The sequence below is a fragment of the Panthera uncia genome (genome assembly GCF_023721935.1).
Source record: "Panthera uncia isolate 11264 chromosome A1 unlocalized genomic scaffold, Puncia_PCG_1.0 HiC_scaffold_17, whole genome shotgun sequence".
Lineage (NCBI taxonomy): Eukaryota > Metazoa > Chordata > Mammalia > Carnivora > Felidae > Panthera > Panthera uncia.
This window is the reverse complement of record NW_026057577.1, coordinates 144,541,822-144,554,276: the sequence shown is the minus strand read 5'-3', so window position 1 is coordinate 144,554,276 and position 12,455 is coordinate 144,541,822. Positions and strand designations below refer to the sequence as shown.

Sequence of the window (12,455 nt, the reverse complement as noted above, 5' to 3'; positions counted from 1 at the left end):
CCCCCTCCCCCCCCCTCAAAAAAAGGAAAAGAAGATACAAAAGCATTTCTGTGGAGAAAGTATAGTTTTTCAACAAATGGTGCTGGAATAATTGACTGTCCAAAGGCAGAAAATGAAGTTTGAGGCATTCCTTGGACCATGTACCAAAATTAGCCCAAAGGGATGTTAGATCTAAATGAAAAACCTAACTGTGAAAGTTTTAGAAGAACATAGGAGAAAATCTTTGTGATCTTGGGTTAGTCTGCTAAGATTTCTTAGGTACAACACTAAAAGCATGATCCCTAAAAGAAGAAATTGTTAAATTGGATGGCATCAAAATTCATCACTGTTTAGAGAATGAGGACATGCCACAGAAAATGTTTGCAAAACATATGTCTGATAAAAGGACTTACTGGAGTATATAAGAAACTCTCAAAATTCAATTAAGAAGAAAACAAATGACCCAATTAAAAAAAATTTTTTTTTAATGTTTATTTTTGAGAGATACTGAGTGTGAATGGGGGAGGGGAGAGAGAGAGGGAGACACAGAATCAGAAGGCTGCAGACTCAGCTGTCAGCACAGAGACTGATGAGGGGCTCGAACTCGCGAACTTCGAGATCTTGACCTGAGCCAAAGTCGGACGCTTAGCCAATTGAGCCATCCAGGTGCCCCACAAATGACCCAGTTTAAGAGATGGCCCCAAGATTTTGGAAACTTCACCAGAGGATATATGCACATGGCTAGTAAGCATATAAAAAGATGCGGAGCATCACTGGTCATTAGGTACATGCAAATCAAGATGACAGTGAAAGAATTCACACCCACAACAATGAGTGTAATCAAAACGGACGGATAATCAGTGTTGTTGGGATTGTGGAGAAATTGGAGCTTCCATTCATTTCTGGTGAGAATGTAGATAGTGTGGCTAATTAACCTCAAAAAGTTAAACTGAGCTGCCAATTCCATTCCTAGGTATATACCCAAGAGGATTAAAAATGTCACAATCCGTTGTCTGTTATCTGATGAATGGATAAGTAAAATGTGGTAGATCTATAAAATGGAATATTTGGAAATACAAAGGAATGAAATACTGGTATGTATTACAACCTGGCTGAACCTCATAAACATTATGCTAGGTGAAAGAAGCTAGTCCTGAAACACCACATTTCATATGATTCAAATTGTGTGAAATATCCCAAATAGGCAAATCTATATAAAGAGAAAGAATGAGGAGTGACTGTTAATATATTGTTTGTTACAAGGTTTCTTTTTGGGATGATGAAGTTGTTAAAAAACTAGATTGTGGTAATGGTTGCATAACTCTCTACATAAATTAAAAACCATCGGATTGAATTGAGCTTTATAATTTGTGTATTTAAATAAAGCTGTTAACAAAAGAAGACTATGATGAGGTATCTCTATTGTGTACCTGTTAGGAAGGATGAAATTGTACAGGACGACCATACCAAATGTTGGTGAGAATGTGGAACAGCCGGCACTTTCGTGTACTGCTGGTGGGAATGTAAAATGGTACGGCCACTTTGAAAATCAGTGTAGCGGTTTCTTAGAACGTTAAACATGCACTTAACACATGATCCAGCCATAGCACTCCTAGGGATTTACTAGGAGAAATGAATGCCTACAAACTCGTATGTGCACGTACGTAGCAGTTTTATTTGTAAAATCCCAAAACTTGCACTAGCCCAAATGCCCATCAACAGACGAACGGATAAGCAAATGGTGACACATCCATACAGTGGAATACTAGTCTGTGCTAAAAAGAAATGAACTTTTGATACACGTAACACCATAGATGAATCTCAAAATAATTAGGATGAGTGAAAGAAGAAGCCAGGGTGTGTGCCACTTACATAAAACTCTAGAGAATGCCAGTTAATCCGAAGTACTGGAATGCAGGTAGGTACTTGCTTAGGAATGGGGCAGAGAGGAGAGTGGGACAGTGAGATTATCAAGGAACTTGAGTTAATTTTGGTGGTGATGGATACCTTATTTCAGTTGTGGTGACCATTTTATCATTGTCAAGTGTACCAAGTGATATTTAAGTGCATGTTATTGAATGTCACTTATTCCTCAATAACGCTATTTTTAAAAATCTATTGGGTTATTTTTTTACTCCTGCATGGTTTTGTAGCATGATGTATTGATCTTTTGGTAGATAGTCACTGAGTTCTGCATATCTTCCAAATGGTAGTAGAAAAGCTTCCATTCACTAACGTCACCACCTACCTCGTCTTGAGAAGCCTTTTAGGTATTAGGCTGTTATGCTCGTTGTGATGGATACAAGTTTTCTAAAATCATAATTTTTGTCTGAAAGTTTGATTTTTATCATTGGCAGTAAATATCGTTAGTTGTTTTCCTTCACTCCTGGGCTCACTTGATTCTTTTGTGATAAAATGTCTGCCGAAGACCTAGACCTGAATAACTGTTTTTGTTTTTGTTTTCTCAGTTTTTTTTACCCATGGTAAACATGATGTTTCAAAAAACAACATGATCCATGGAAGGAAAAAACAGCTAGTCCAGCTGGCAAGTCCAAAGAATTGTACAAGTGCTGTTTCTTGTGGTAGCCATTGCTGTCGAGCTCAAGTCCAGGATGACGAGCCCACACTCCCTGTGTTTTCCAATTCTAAAACTTCCACTTGGTTTTTTAAATCTTCTTTTTCTTTTTTTTTCTGTTTTTGTTTGTTTGTTTGTTTGTTTGTTTTTTGCAGTCTTGGTCTGGTGAGGAGACAGAAAACACACAGTAATTTAGCCAGAGGAAGTTGAAAGAATTATTAAGCTACAGTAAGAGCGTAGCTATAAAGGTGTAAAGCATACTGTAAAGGGTACTTTGGACAAGAGGGAGTCTATCCAAGTAGGGACGCATTCTGAATTGATGGGGCCCCCCTCACGTCTGTGGTTCAGACGTTGGAGAAATGTGGAGTTGTTCAGAGCTGGTCTGCAGTTTCTGGGCAAGCAGGAAGCAACCCTCCGGGGTGCAGGCAAGCCAGAGTTGATGGATGGGCATGCAGAGGAAGTTGGATACCATTGTTAGGTACAAGGCCTGGAGTGTATTGGGTTCTTCTTACCAGTAGGATTGTGAAAAGGTAGACGTTATAACAGACCTACTGACAGTGCAGCAGGAGCCGGAAAACCACTTCCTCCTTCTTGCCTTGTCCCTCCAGCACCCTGTACTGACATGTTTGTGTAAAGAAAGGCTTAAGGATTCATTCTCTTACCACTGGACGGATACTGAAGAACGAATCTGGAGCTGAGAGGGAATGCGTTGATACCTGGCCCACCCCTCCTAAAGCCATTGGAGCCACTGCCTGTGCTGCTGGCAGAATCACCACCAGGATCTCTAACTACTGCAGGAGTCCACAGCACCTGCAGGTAGCTGCCACTGCTTTTTTTAGAGCCAGTAGTAGGAAATGGCTTTACCTTTTCCGGCAAAAGTGCTTCTTGTTGACCGAATGCAACTCAAGCCTAGTCAGCAAAGAAGCCAAAAAAATGTGGTTTTCAGGCTTCCAAGAGCAACAGTACAGGTGAATGTTCATTTTGTAATAAGTAATCTGGAGAGAGAAAATAACTAAACCGTGGGGTATATGTAGAATTAGGATTTTGAATCCTGTGTTTGCAAGACCTAATTATGTACATTTTTTTATAGGCAAACTTTTCCAGGTAGAGAGTGGCAGTGAAGCACTAGAAACTTTGGGGAAGGCAGGCAAGAAAATCACCAGTGTTCTCATCTGACCAATTATAATGGCTATGTTGGTTTTTTTTTGTATCTTCTCTTTTAGGCTATTCTGATATTTTTACCTAGTAGGAAGTACAGTGTGTATTTTATTTCAGTTTTTATTCCTGTTTTGTTTACTTAACATTTTGCATTTTTCTATATTCCATGTAGCGAATGTACCACAATTTAATATACCCATTCCCCTGGTTTTGGGTGTGTAGGTTATTCACTGACATTTTGAGTAATATTTTTCAATCCTATATTAATATTTGCTTACTGTGATCATAGCTACTAATTGTAAAATTTTATTGGTAATCAGATATTAAAAATCCTTTGTTACTTCAGCCAAATGACTCAAGGCCAACATTAACAATCATAATTCATGTTAATGATATATACCCTTAATATGATGTGACGAAAATGGCACTTTGCCTATGTGATTTTCTTCCCTCAGACCTATAGCCCCATATTCTAATCATGAGGAAAACATGAGACAAATTCTGAAAAAGACATCCTACAACCTACCTACCCAATACTCCTTAAAACAACCAAAGTCATCAGAAACAAGGAAAGCCTAAGAAACTGCCAGAGCCAAGAGAAACTATCTTAGCCAAGCTAAGGAGACATGGCAGCTAAATAAACGTCAGGTGGATTTTGGAACAAAAAAAAGGACATTTGGTGCAAAGAAAGGAAATCTGAATGAACTGTTGATTTTAGTTTATGATAATGTGTGAATATTCATTAGATGCAAACAAAAGTACCATCCTAATGTAAGGTGTTAAAAACGTGATACTAGGTGCTGTGCATATGAGAACACTGCGCCGTCTTCTCAGATTTTCTGTAAATGTAAACTTGTTCTGGAAAATAAAGTCTTTTAATAATTTACCGACCCTTTGCTTTTTGAGTTATCATTAGTTGATTACCTGAAGGATTGTGCAAACATTTTAAAATCTTATGTGGAAAAACATTCAAGGTAGATGATAGCCTAAAAATAATGACATCTACCCAAAGCTCTTCTTTTTTCTGTAGTAGGTGCTTAGGATACATTTGGTGAACTGGGTTATTGGCTAGAAAAATTGATGGGATGGGCCAAACCAATACGGGTGTTGACTTCCACAGCTGACTCCAACTTGGTGACCTGCTCTTCTTACTGGTGGTTCTTTTCTCCCTCCCTCTCATTTCCTGGGCCATCTCCATACTCAGTTACTAAGGATTTGACGTTTTTCAGTAAAAAAACAAAAAAACCGCACCTTTATATTTATTGAGCTAGGCCCTGTGCTATTAAAAGGTATGCTTTTGTGAAGATATTAGGTATTCAAATAAAGCCACAAAAGTTCCCACACGATTAAACAGAAGAGATTTACCTTTGAAAAGCGGGAAGAGCCTGGGGAGAGGGAAGGGGGGAAAAAAGGGCAGGAAGAGTTTCTCTTCACTGTTTCTAAGCAGGTTTGCATTCCTAACAAGTAAAATGCGATGTTTTTACTTGGGCCTGACAAGATTTGTAGTTTTGCTGCATGTAAATCCGGTGGGAGCCTTGTTCTGCCACAGAACTTGATTCTTTCAGTTTTACTAAAAGGCCTCAGGCCGTGCCTTATGCGGACTTGATTGTTTTATAACCTTGGCCGTATTATTCTGTTGAGGCGTTGGCTGCTGTGATTGGTTTTGGTATACGAACAGGTTAGTCTTTCTTTGACTTGCCGTGTTGGTGGTAGTTGTGTTCTAGTTGCTCCCCCCGCCCCCGAAGCTGCTGAGACCCTTTCTGAAACAGGATAGGCTAACTCATGTCTTAGGCACAACTCGGAAGTCAGGGCAGCTTAAAGCGACAGAGGTTTCTTTCTCACCGAGCATCATGTCTGGTACGGGCTGGGGAGAGATGCCCCTGGTTCCTGTGGGCATGTGGAAACCTAGGTTGCTGGGCGCTCCATCTCAGTGTGCCTCCACAGGCAGTAAGGCAGGAAAATGCACTGTGGTGAGTTGCGTTCGTCAGCTCCCAGAGTTGTCTACCCGGAAGTGGTACACGTCACTCTCGCTTGTATTTCGTTTCTCATTTCAGAGTGGCAGGGAGGGCAGTCCTGTTATTTATCCAGAAAGTGGAATGCCAGAAATATTTGATGTCCAGCGCTGATGATTTCCACAGTCCCTAATGGCATTAGTTCCTGTCTGACTGGATGAAATTAATGTGCATGTTGGGATACGATTCAGTATGCAGCTTCATCAGACTACATTTGAGTGAGGGAACAGTAACTTTTTTTCATGTCATCACACTTTCCCATCTGTTCTTCAAATAAAGTATTTAAACGATACTTTAATTTACCTTACTATTTAATGTTCGTGGGTTTTTTTGTTTTTTTTTTTTTGGTCTGGGTCAGTTTGTGTAATTTTTTAATTCCAGTGTAGTTTAACATACACTGTTATATTAGTTTCAGGTATACAATATAGTGATTCAACGGTTCCTACATTAGTGCTCATCATGATAAGTGTACTGTTAATCCCCTTCACCTAACACCCATCGTCCCACCTACCTCCCCTCTGGTAGCCACCTGTTTATTCTCTGTAGTTAAGAGGCTGTCTTTGGTTTGTCTCTCTCTTTTTTTCTTTATTCATTTGTTTTGTTTCTTAAATTCCACATGTGAGTTAAATCATATGGTATGTGTTTTTCTCTGACTTTTTTCACTTAGCTATAATCTCTCTGGATCCATTCATATGTTGCAAATGGCAAGATTTCATTCTTTTTTATGGCTGAATAACAATCATTGTATGTGTATATAACATGTCTCTCTCTTTTTTTTTTTTTTTAATGTTTGTTTATTTTTGAGGGGGAGAGAGAGAGAGAGAGAGGGAGGGAGGGAGGGAGGGAATCCCAAGCAGGCTCCACTGTCATTGCAGAGCCCCACGCAGGGCCCAAACCCACAAACCATGAGATTACGACCTGAGCCAAAATTAAGAGTCAGTTGCCCGACAGACTGAGCCACTCAGGCGCCCCTACAGCACATCTTTATCCATTTATCAATGGTAATGTCCATGAGTTTTTGACAAATGCAGTCATGTAGCTAGCACATTCAAGGTATGGAATAGCTCAGCCACTTCTCAAAATACCCCTGTTCCCTTTTTTGGGCAGTCCCATCCCCAGAGACCCTGGCAGCCACTGATGTGTTTCTGTCTCTGTAGTTTTACCTTTTCTAGAATGTCATAAATGGAATAATATAGTATGGAGCTTTTTTCAGTCTGGCTTCTTTTGCTTAACATATAATTAATTTGAGATTTATTTACATCGTTGTATATATCATTATTTCATTCCTTTTTATTGCTTAATAGTATTCTGTTGTAGAAAAGAATATCAGATGTACCACAGTTTATCTGTTCTCCAATTGTGGAATGCTTGGACTGGTTGTTTCCAGTTAGGGGAAATTATGAATGAAGCCATTGTACAAATTCATGTGGGTCTTTATGCAAACATAAATTTTCATTTTATTAAGTACCTAGGAATGGGATTGCTGGGTCGTATGGTAAAAATGTTTTATTTTTTTTCCTTTTTGTCATTTTAATCGGTATGTAGTGGTATCTTACTGTGATTTAAATTTTTTTGTAGTAAAATATGCATAACAAAATTTACCATTCTAATCATTTTTAAGTGTACAGTTCACTGGAATTAAATATAGTCACATTTAATTGTGCAGCCATCACCATCTTAGTGTGATTTTAACTGCATTTTCCTAATGACTTCATTCTTATGTATCCTTCCAGAAAAAATGTTAGCTCTGTATACCTATGCCTTAATTCAGATTTTTTTACTGGAACACGGATTGACAGGGAAGAAGCTTCCGTTCCTTCCTAGTCCACACACAGACTGGATAAGGAAATTTAATTGAGGATATAGAGTGAGAGCAGGTGCAGCCTTTCTGTTTGGCAGCTTTTCCCAGCTTCCAGTTCCCTAATAAGGTGTGGCTATGCCCATGACACAGTCTAATCAGGGATTGGGGACTGCTAAACTGCCAAATGTTGGCCTTACAAGTATTTTATAGCTAGGGCTTATCACCATTCTAGTTTATACCAACAGTCTTCACCTTTCCATTTAGGGTAATATTTATACATGAGGTGCTTTTGAATGAAACTTAGTCACATCTTCATGATGTGGGAAAACAAAGGGTCAGTACTGCAGAAGAGATTTGTAATATTTTTTGGACCAAGTTCCATATTAAAGTCATTTAGAATAAATGGTTTTTAAATTAGAATTGGGTTGTTGGTGCACAGAAATAGGCTTTTAGGAATGTTGAGACATATTTTTTAAATGTTACTCTGCGTTCTTCCCCTGATGAAGATATAGCCAGTGAAAGTTTTATCACATTTTATTTTACATTTTTTTAAGTTTTTACTTTGAGAGAAAGTGAACTGGGAAGGGGCAGAGAGGGAAAGAGAGAATCTCAAGCAGGCTGCACGCTGTCAACGCAGAGCTACAGCTCCTTTTCAGGAGCCCCACCCAGTCTGGCCAATACACGGTCCTCGTGCCACATGGGGGCTGCGCCGTCCTTGTGGGGCTGGTCCCCATTGCAGGATGAGCCCAGTGGCATCAACTGTTGGCACACATGTGAGTATCCCTTCCCCGTTGTCACTGCATCCTGTTGGCGGCAGTGTGCCCACAGAGGCACTCCTTAGTCACCTTGTTTCTGGAGGGCGACATAACTACCCTTATTTGTGTGGGTGCAGCAGTATTGCTGCTGCTTTCCTTTACACTGTGTCCTGATGGCATTACACTCCGTGCCACACTTTTGCTGCTGTGCCCTACTTCTGCAACTGCCTGAGAGCTGCCTGCGGAGACAGGGTGAGGTGGGACTGCTTTGCCTCGGGTCTGCGTTGGCTCACCCACGTTTGCACCCAAACCACCCTACCTGATTAATCCCTCAGTAGCACATGCCTGTCTCTAAAGTCGATCCACGGGCATCCTAGCACTTGTGGCCCGGTGTGGTCATGTTCCATATGGCTTTGAGTGCTTATTCTGCTCATACCTGGATAATTCTGATAATCGTGGAACTGATCGATGCCCATAGGCACCAGCATCTCTGGTGATTCTAGATAACCCAGATCGGTCGCCTGTCTCTTGGACCTGTCAACTACTTTAGGTAGCAGTCCCAGTGCCTTTAGTGGCGACCATCACGACCAGGAATCCAGACTTGGTACCGTAAATGGTAGCTTGATGGTCAAATACCCCAACCAAGAAAGACCACAGATGCACAGATGACCTGCTTGCGACCAGGGAGAGCAGTGATGAAAAACAACACTGGTCTCTTTTGAGGTCCTGTAGTTGGAATGAGTCCATTTTAAATCCTTTGAGGAGGATCCGTCGCAGGGCAAGTCTGGTGCTGGCAGCTGCAGTAATCCCACTTTCAGTGCAGATCCCGAATTCGGTGTACTTAAAATGTTCGTGTGATATTGGATCTCCGGCTTCCCTGTGGGTCTACCGCAGGGTCCTTGCAGGTCCCCACCCCCTGCCTCTAGTGAGCTCCTGGCTCTTAGCCTGGTTTCCCTAGGCTGAGGTGTATGTTTGGAGAAAATTAGAGTACTCAAAGCAGACTTGAGCTGCCAGGATACGGCCCCGGGAATCATGGAATTCTAGTGTGGTTCTATTTTGTTTGTGTCAGAACTTTGCAGAGGCTGATTGGGCAGAATTGTTGGGACATTCATATTGTCGCAAGAGCCCAAAGTCTTAGAATGGTGCAAGACGGACCAGAGTGAAAACTTTTGCCAAAGATGTTTTCGTTAATCAAGGATGAAGGTGAAAGTGGGAGGTTTGAAGAGGCTTTGGATCCGAGTACCCGGTGCGGTTCTGGCTGTAAACAGATGCACATCGCCAGCATTGTTCTCATGACCCCACAGGCTGCTTCCAGGAAACCAAAGTCCTTTGAGTGGTGGTAGCTGGAGGGTGTGGTGCTGAAGCTGAAAGGCGCAACCCTGGAGCGTGTGCTTGATTTGACTCAACCTGGACAACCCCTCCCGGCTCCTGTGCAGACAGAATCGGCACGGCAAAAGCTCTTCCGCGGGTGGTGGTGTATGCCCTTTCTGTGTTGGCAGTGATTTGTCTGGCTTATTGATAACCAGGGGTATTAGCGTGCTGAACAGTTAGCCAGCCTGAGTCCTCAGAACCCCTCGCATTCGGTAAGTGGCATTCAGCCACTCGAGATTGAGCAACACGGTGCTTTTTAATGTGGGGGACCAACTACCACCCTGCTTAGCTCATGTGCAGCCTAGTCCCACGGGTGCTGGGGACTAAATGCATTAATAACGGGCTTGGGTTGCAGTTACTCCCCATTCACGAGAAATTCCCTGTGAGAAGGTAGGTCGAAAGTTTGCCTGAGTCCCTGTCCCCAGTACACACTGCCTGTCGCCTTTCAGATCTACCACTTGGGGTGGGCACTTGGCCCTGAAGATCTCAGAGAAGATGGCCTGAGTAAAAGTTGCGGCCAAATTTCTATAGGTGGTCTTGCAGAGGGAGTGTTTTGGAGCCGGGAGGATTGCTCGCGCGAGGCGCTTCCTCTGCACCCTGGGGGCCGCCCCAGGCAAGAAGACGGACAGATGTGCTCCGGGCGAGCCATGTCGGGGTGGGGCCCATGTGGGGGTGGGGCCGGGTGAAGGTCTGCCGACCAGGCAGTCCAGGGCTCTGGCGGCTTTTGCTTAAGGTGACCTCTAGCTTGCCTCTCTCTGGCCTGGCACCTTTGTGGTTTTGGGGTGCCCCCTCACCCTGATCGTGTGTGTGTGTGCGCGTGTCCTTAGACCTCTGGTGGTGTGACGTGAAGCTAAAGGGGTGTCTCCTATGCTGCCCGCTGTTACTGTGTCAGGTCCTTGGATGTGTTTTTTGTGGAGTTTAAACTGTTAGGACCGGACTTAGGACTTTAAACTGTTGGGATTGGAGTTTAAAACTCTTAGGACACCAGTGGTGACCTGATTTTGCATATTTCTATTTGACGTTTGTTAGTTACAGAAGAGTGCAGTTTTAGGAGAATAGTTCTTATCAAAAGGGCAATTCACCTTTCTGTGTATTAGGGAATTTTTTAGCTTTGAATATACTTATTATGACAGTCACACTTTTACATCTCTGCTGCTGACAGATTCTTGCTTTAACACAGTATTTTTGCTTTGAGGTTGCGTGTTTTTTTTTTTTTTTCCTAAGTTTATTTTTGAGAGAGAGGGAGACGGAGCGTGAGTGGAGGAGGGGCAGAGAGAGAGAGGGAGACAGACTCTGAAGCGGGCTCCAGGCTCTGAGCTGTTAGCCCAGAGCCCAACACGGGGCTTGAACCCATAAGATCGTGACCTGAGCCGAAGTCGGATGCCAAGTGTTCTGTTTTTTTTTTTTTAAGTTATAAAGAAAGATAATTCAATTTATCTTTTTCGTTCACAGACATATGTAGAGTGTGTCGGTCAGAAGGAACACCCGAGAAACCTCTTTATCATCCTTGTGTATGTACCGGCAGTATTAAGTTCATCCATCAAGAATGGTGAGTCATCCTTACAGAAAATTTTATGTCTGAGCTTCAGTGTTGTCATTTATATAATGAAGGGGATTCTTTCAGTGAACTTTCTCTATAATTATTTTTTAAAACTTTTATTCTGAAAATTTAGAAATTACCTATATTCATAATTACCATACCCTGTCATTTGGGTATTGTTTTCCAGGTGCATATGAGTACCTGTTTATTTCTGCCACAGAGAGCTTATTTTGTTCATTGGCAGTATGGAGGTTTTCGGATTCTACTTGTTGTGATAATAGCTTACGTTCATGCAGTGCTTTGTGCCCGGTGGTACTCAGTGCTTGTACACAATTCATTTAATTCTTAGAACCATGAGGTGGAATATTTTTATTGTTATGCAGATGAGGAAACGAACACGGAAAGGTTAAGTACCTTTTTCTAGGTCACTCAGCCAACCACTTAGTGACAACCAGGATTCAGACCTAGCTGCCTAGGGTAACAATATTATCAGACCAGTGTTAGAACTGATGTTGATGCTTGGAGATTCTTTTATATTCAAGGCTAGCTTTGAGGAGATTACAATTTAGTTAACTGAACTTTTTTAGTAATAGAAATACATATTTTTATTTGTTATAGTTTTGGACTGTCAGCATGAAGTTATAAAAAGCTAAAAAATGTTATAAATATGAACCTGTCAGAATTGTAAAAGCTCTATGATATATAAAATTTTAATAAAATAGAATGTTGGCTTTCAGTGAAACCTTAAAGTTTCTTTGCTGTAAGTACTGTGCTTATTAATGTATTTTTGATTGCAGCTTAGTTCAGTGGCTGAAACACAGTCGAAAAGAATACTGTGAATTATGCAAGCACAGATTTGCTTTCACACCAAGTAAGTTCTTTAGAAGTTTGCATTGCGTTTTGGGGTTATAACTGGTCACATAAAGATATTTAATAAAAGTATAAAATTTTGGGAAAATATTAAAAAAATGTTTTTTTAAATGTTTATTTATTTTTGAGAGAGCGTGAGCGGGGGAGAGGCAAAGAGAGAGGGAGAACAGAATCCAAAGCAGGCTTCAGGCTCTGAGCCCTATGCGGGGCTCAGACTCACTAGCCATGAGATAATGACTTGAGCCGAAGTCTGGATGCTTAACTGGCTGAGCCACCCAGGCGCCCCAGGAAAATCTTTTTTAAAACTACGTGTCAGCTTTCAACACGCAAATGCATGTGTATGTGAGAAAGAGTGATTTAATTTGTGAGATGTTCCTTTTTTCTTTATTTTTTA

General features: G+C 41.4%; 1 protein-coding gene across 1 annotated transcript in view; it reads left to right on the top strand.

Moving 5' to 3' along the window:
- The window catches only part of MARCHF6 (membrane associated ring-CH-type finger 6), a 78,282-nt gene that overhangs the window by 7,996 nt on the left and 57,831 nt on the right, over nucleotides 1-12,455 (top strand). The window contains exons 2-3 of the mRNA XM_049648277.1: nucleotides 11,104-11,200; nucleotides 11,989-12,062. Of these exons, the coding sequence (XP_049504234.1) occupies nucleotides 11,104-11,200; nucleotides 11,989-12,062 (171 nt within the window). The remainder of the gene's footprint in view (nucleotides 1-11,103; nucleotides 11,201-11,988; nucleotides 12,063-12,455) is intronic.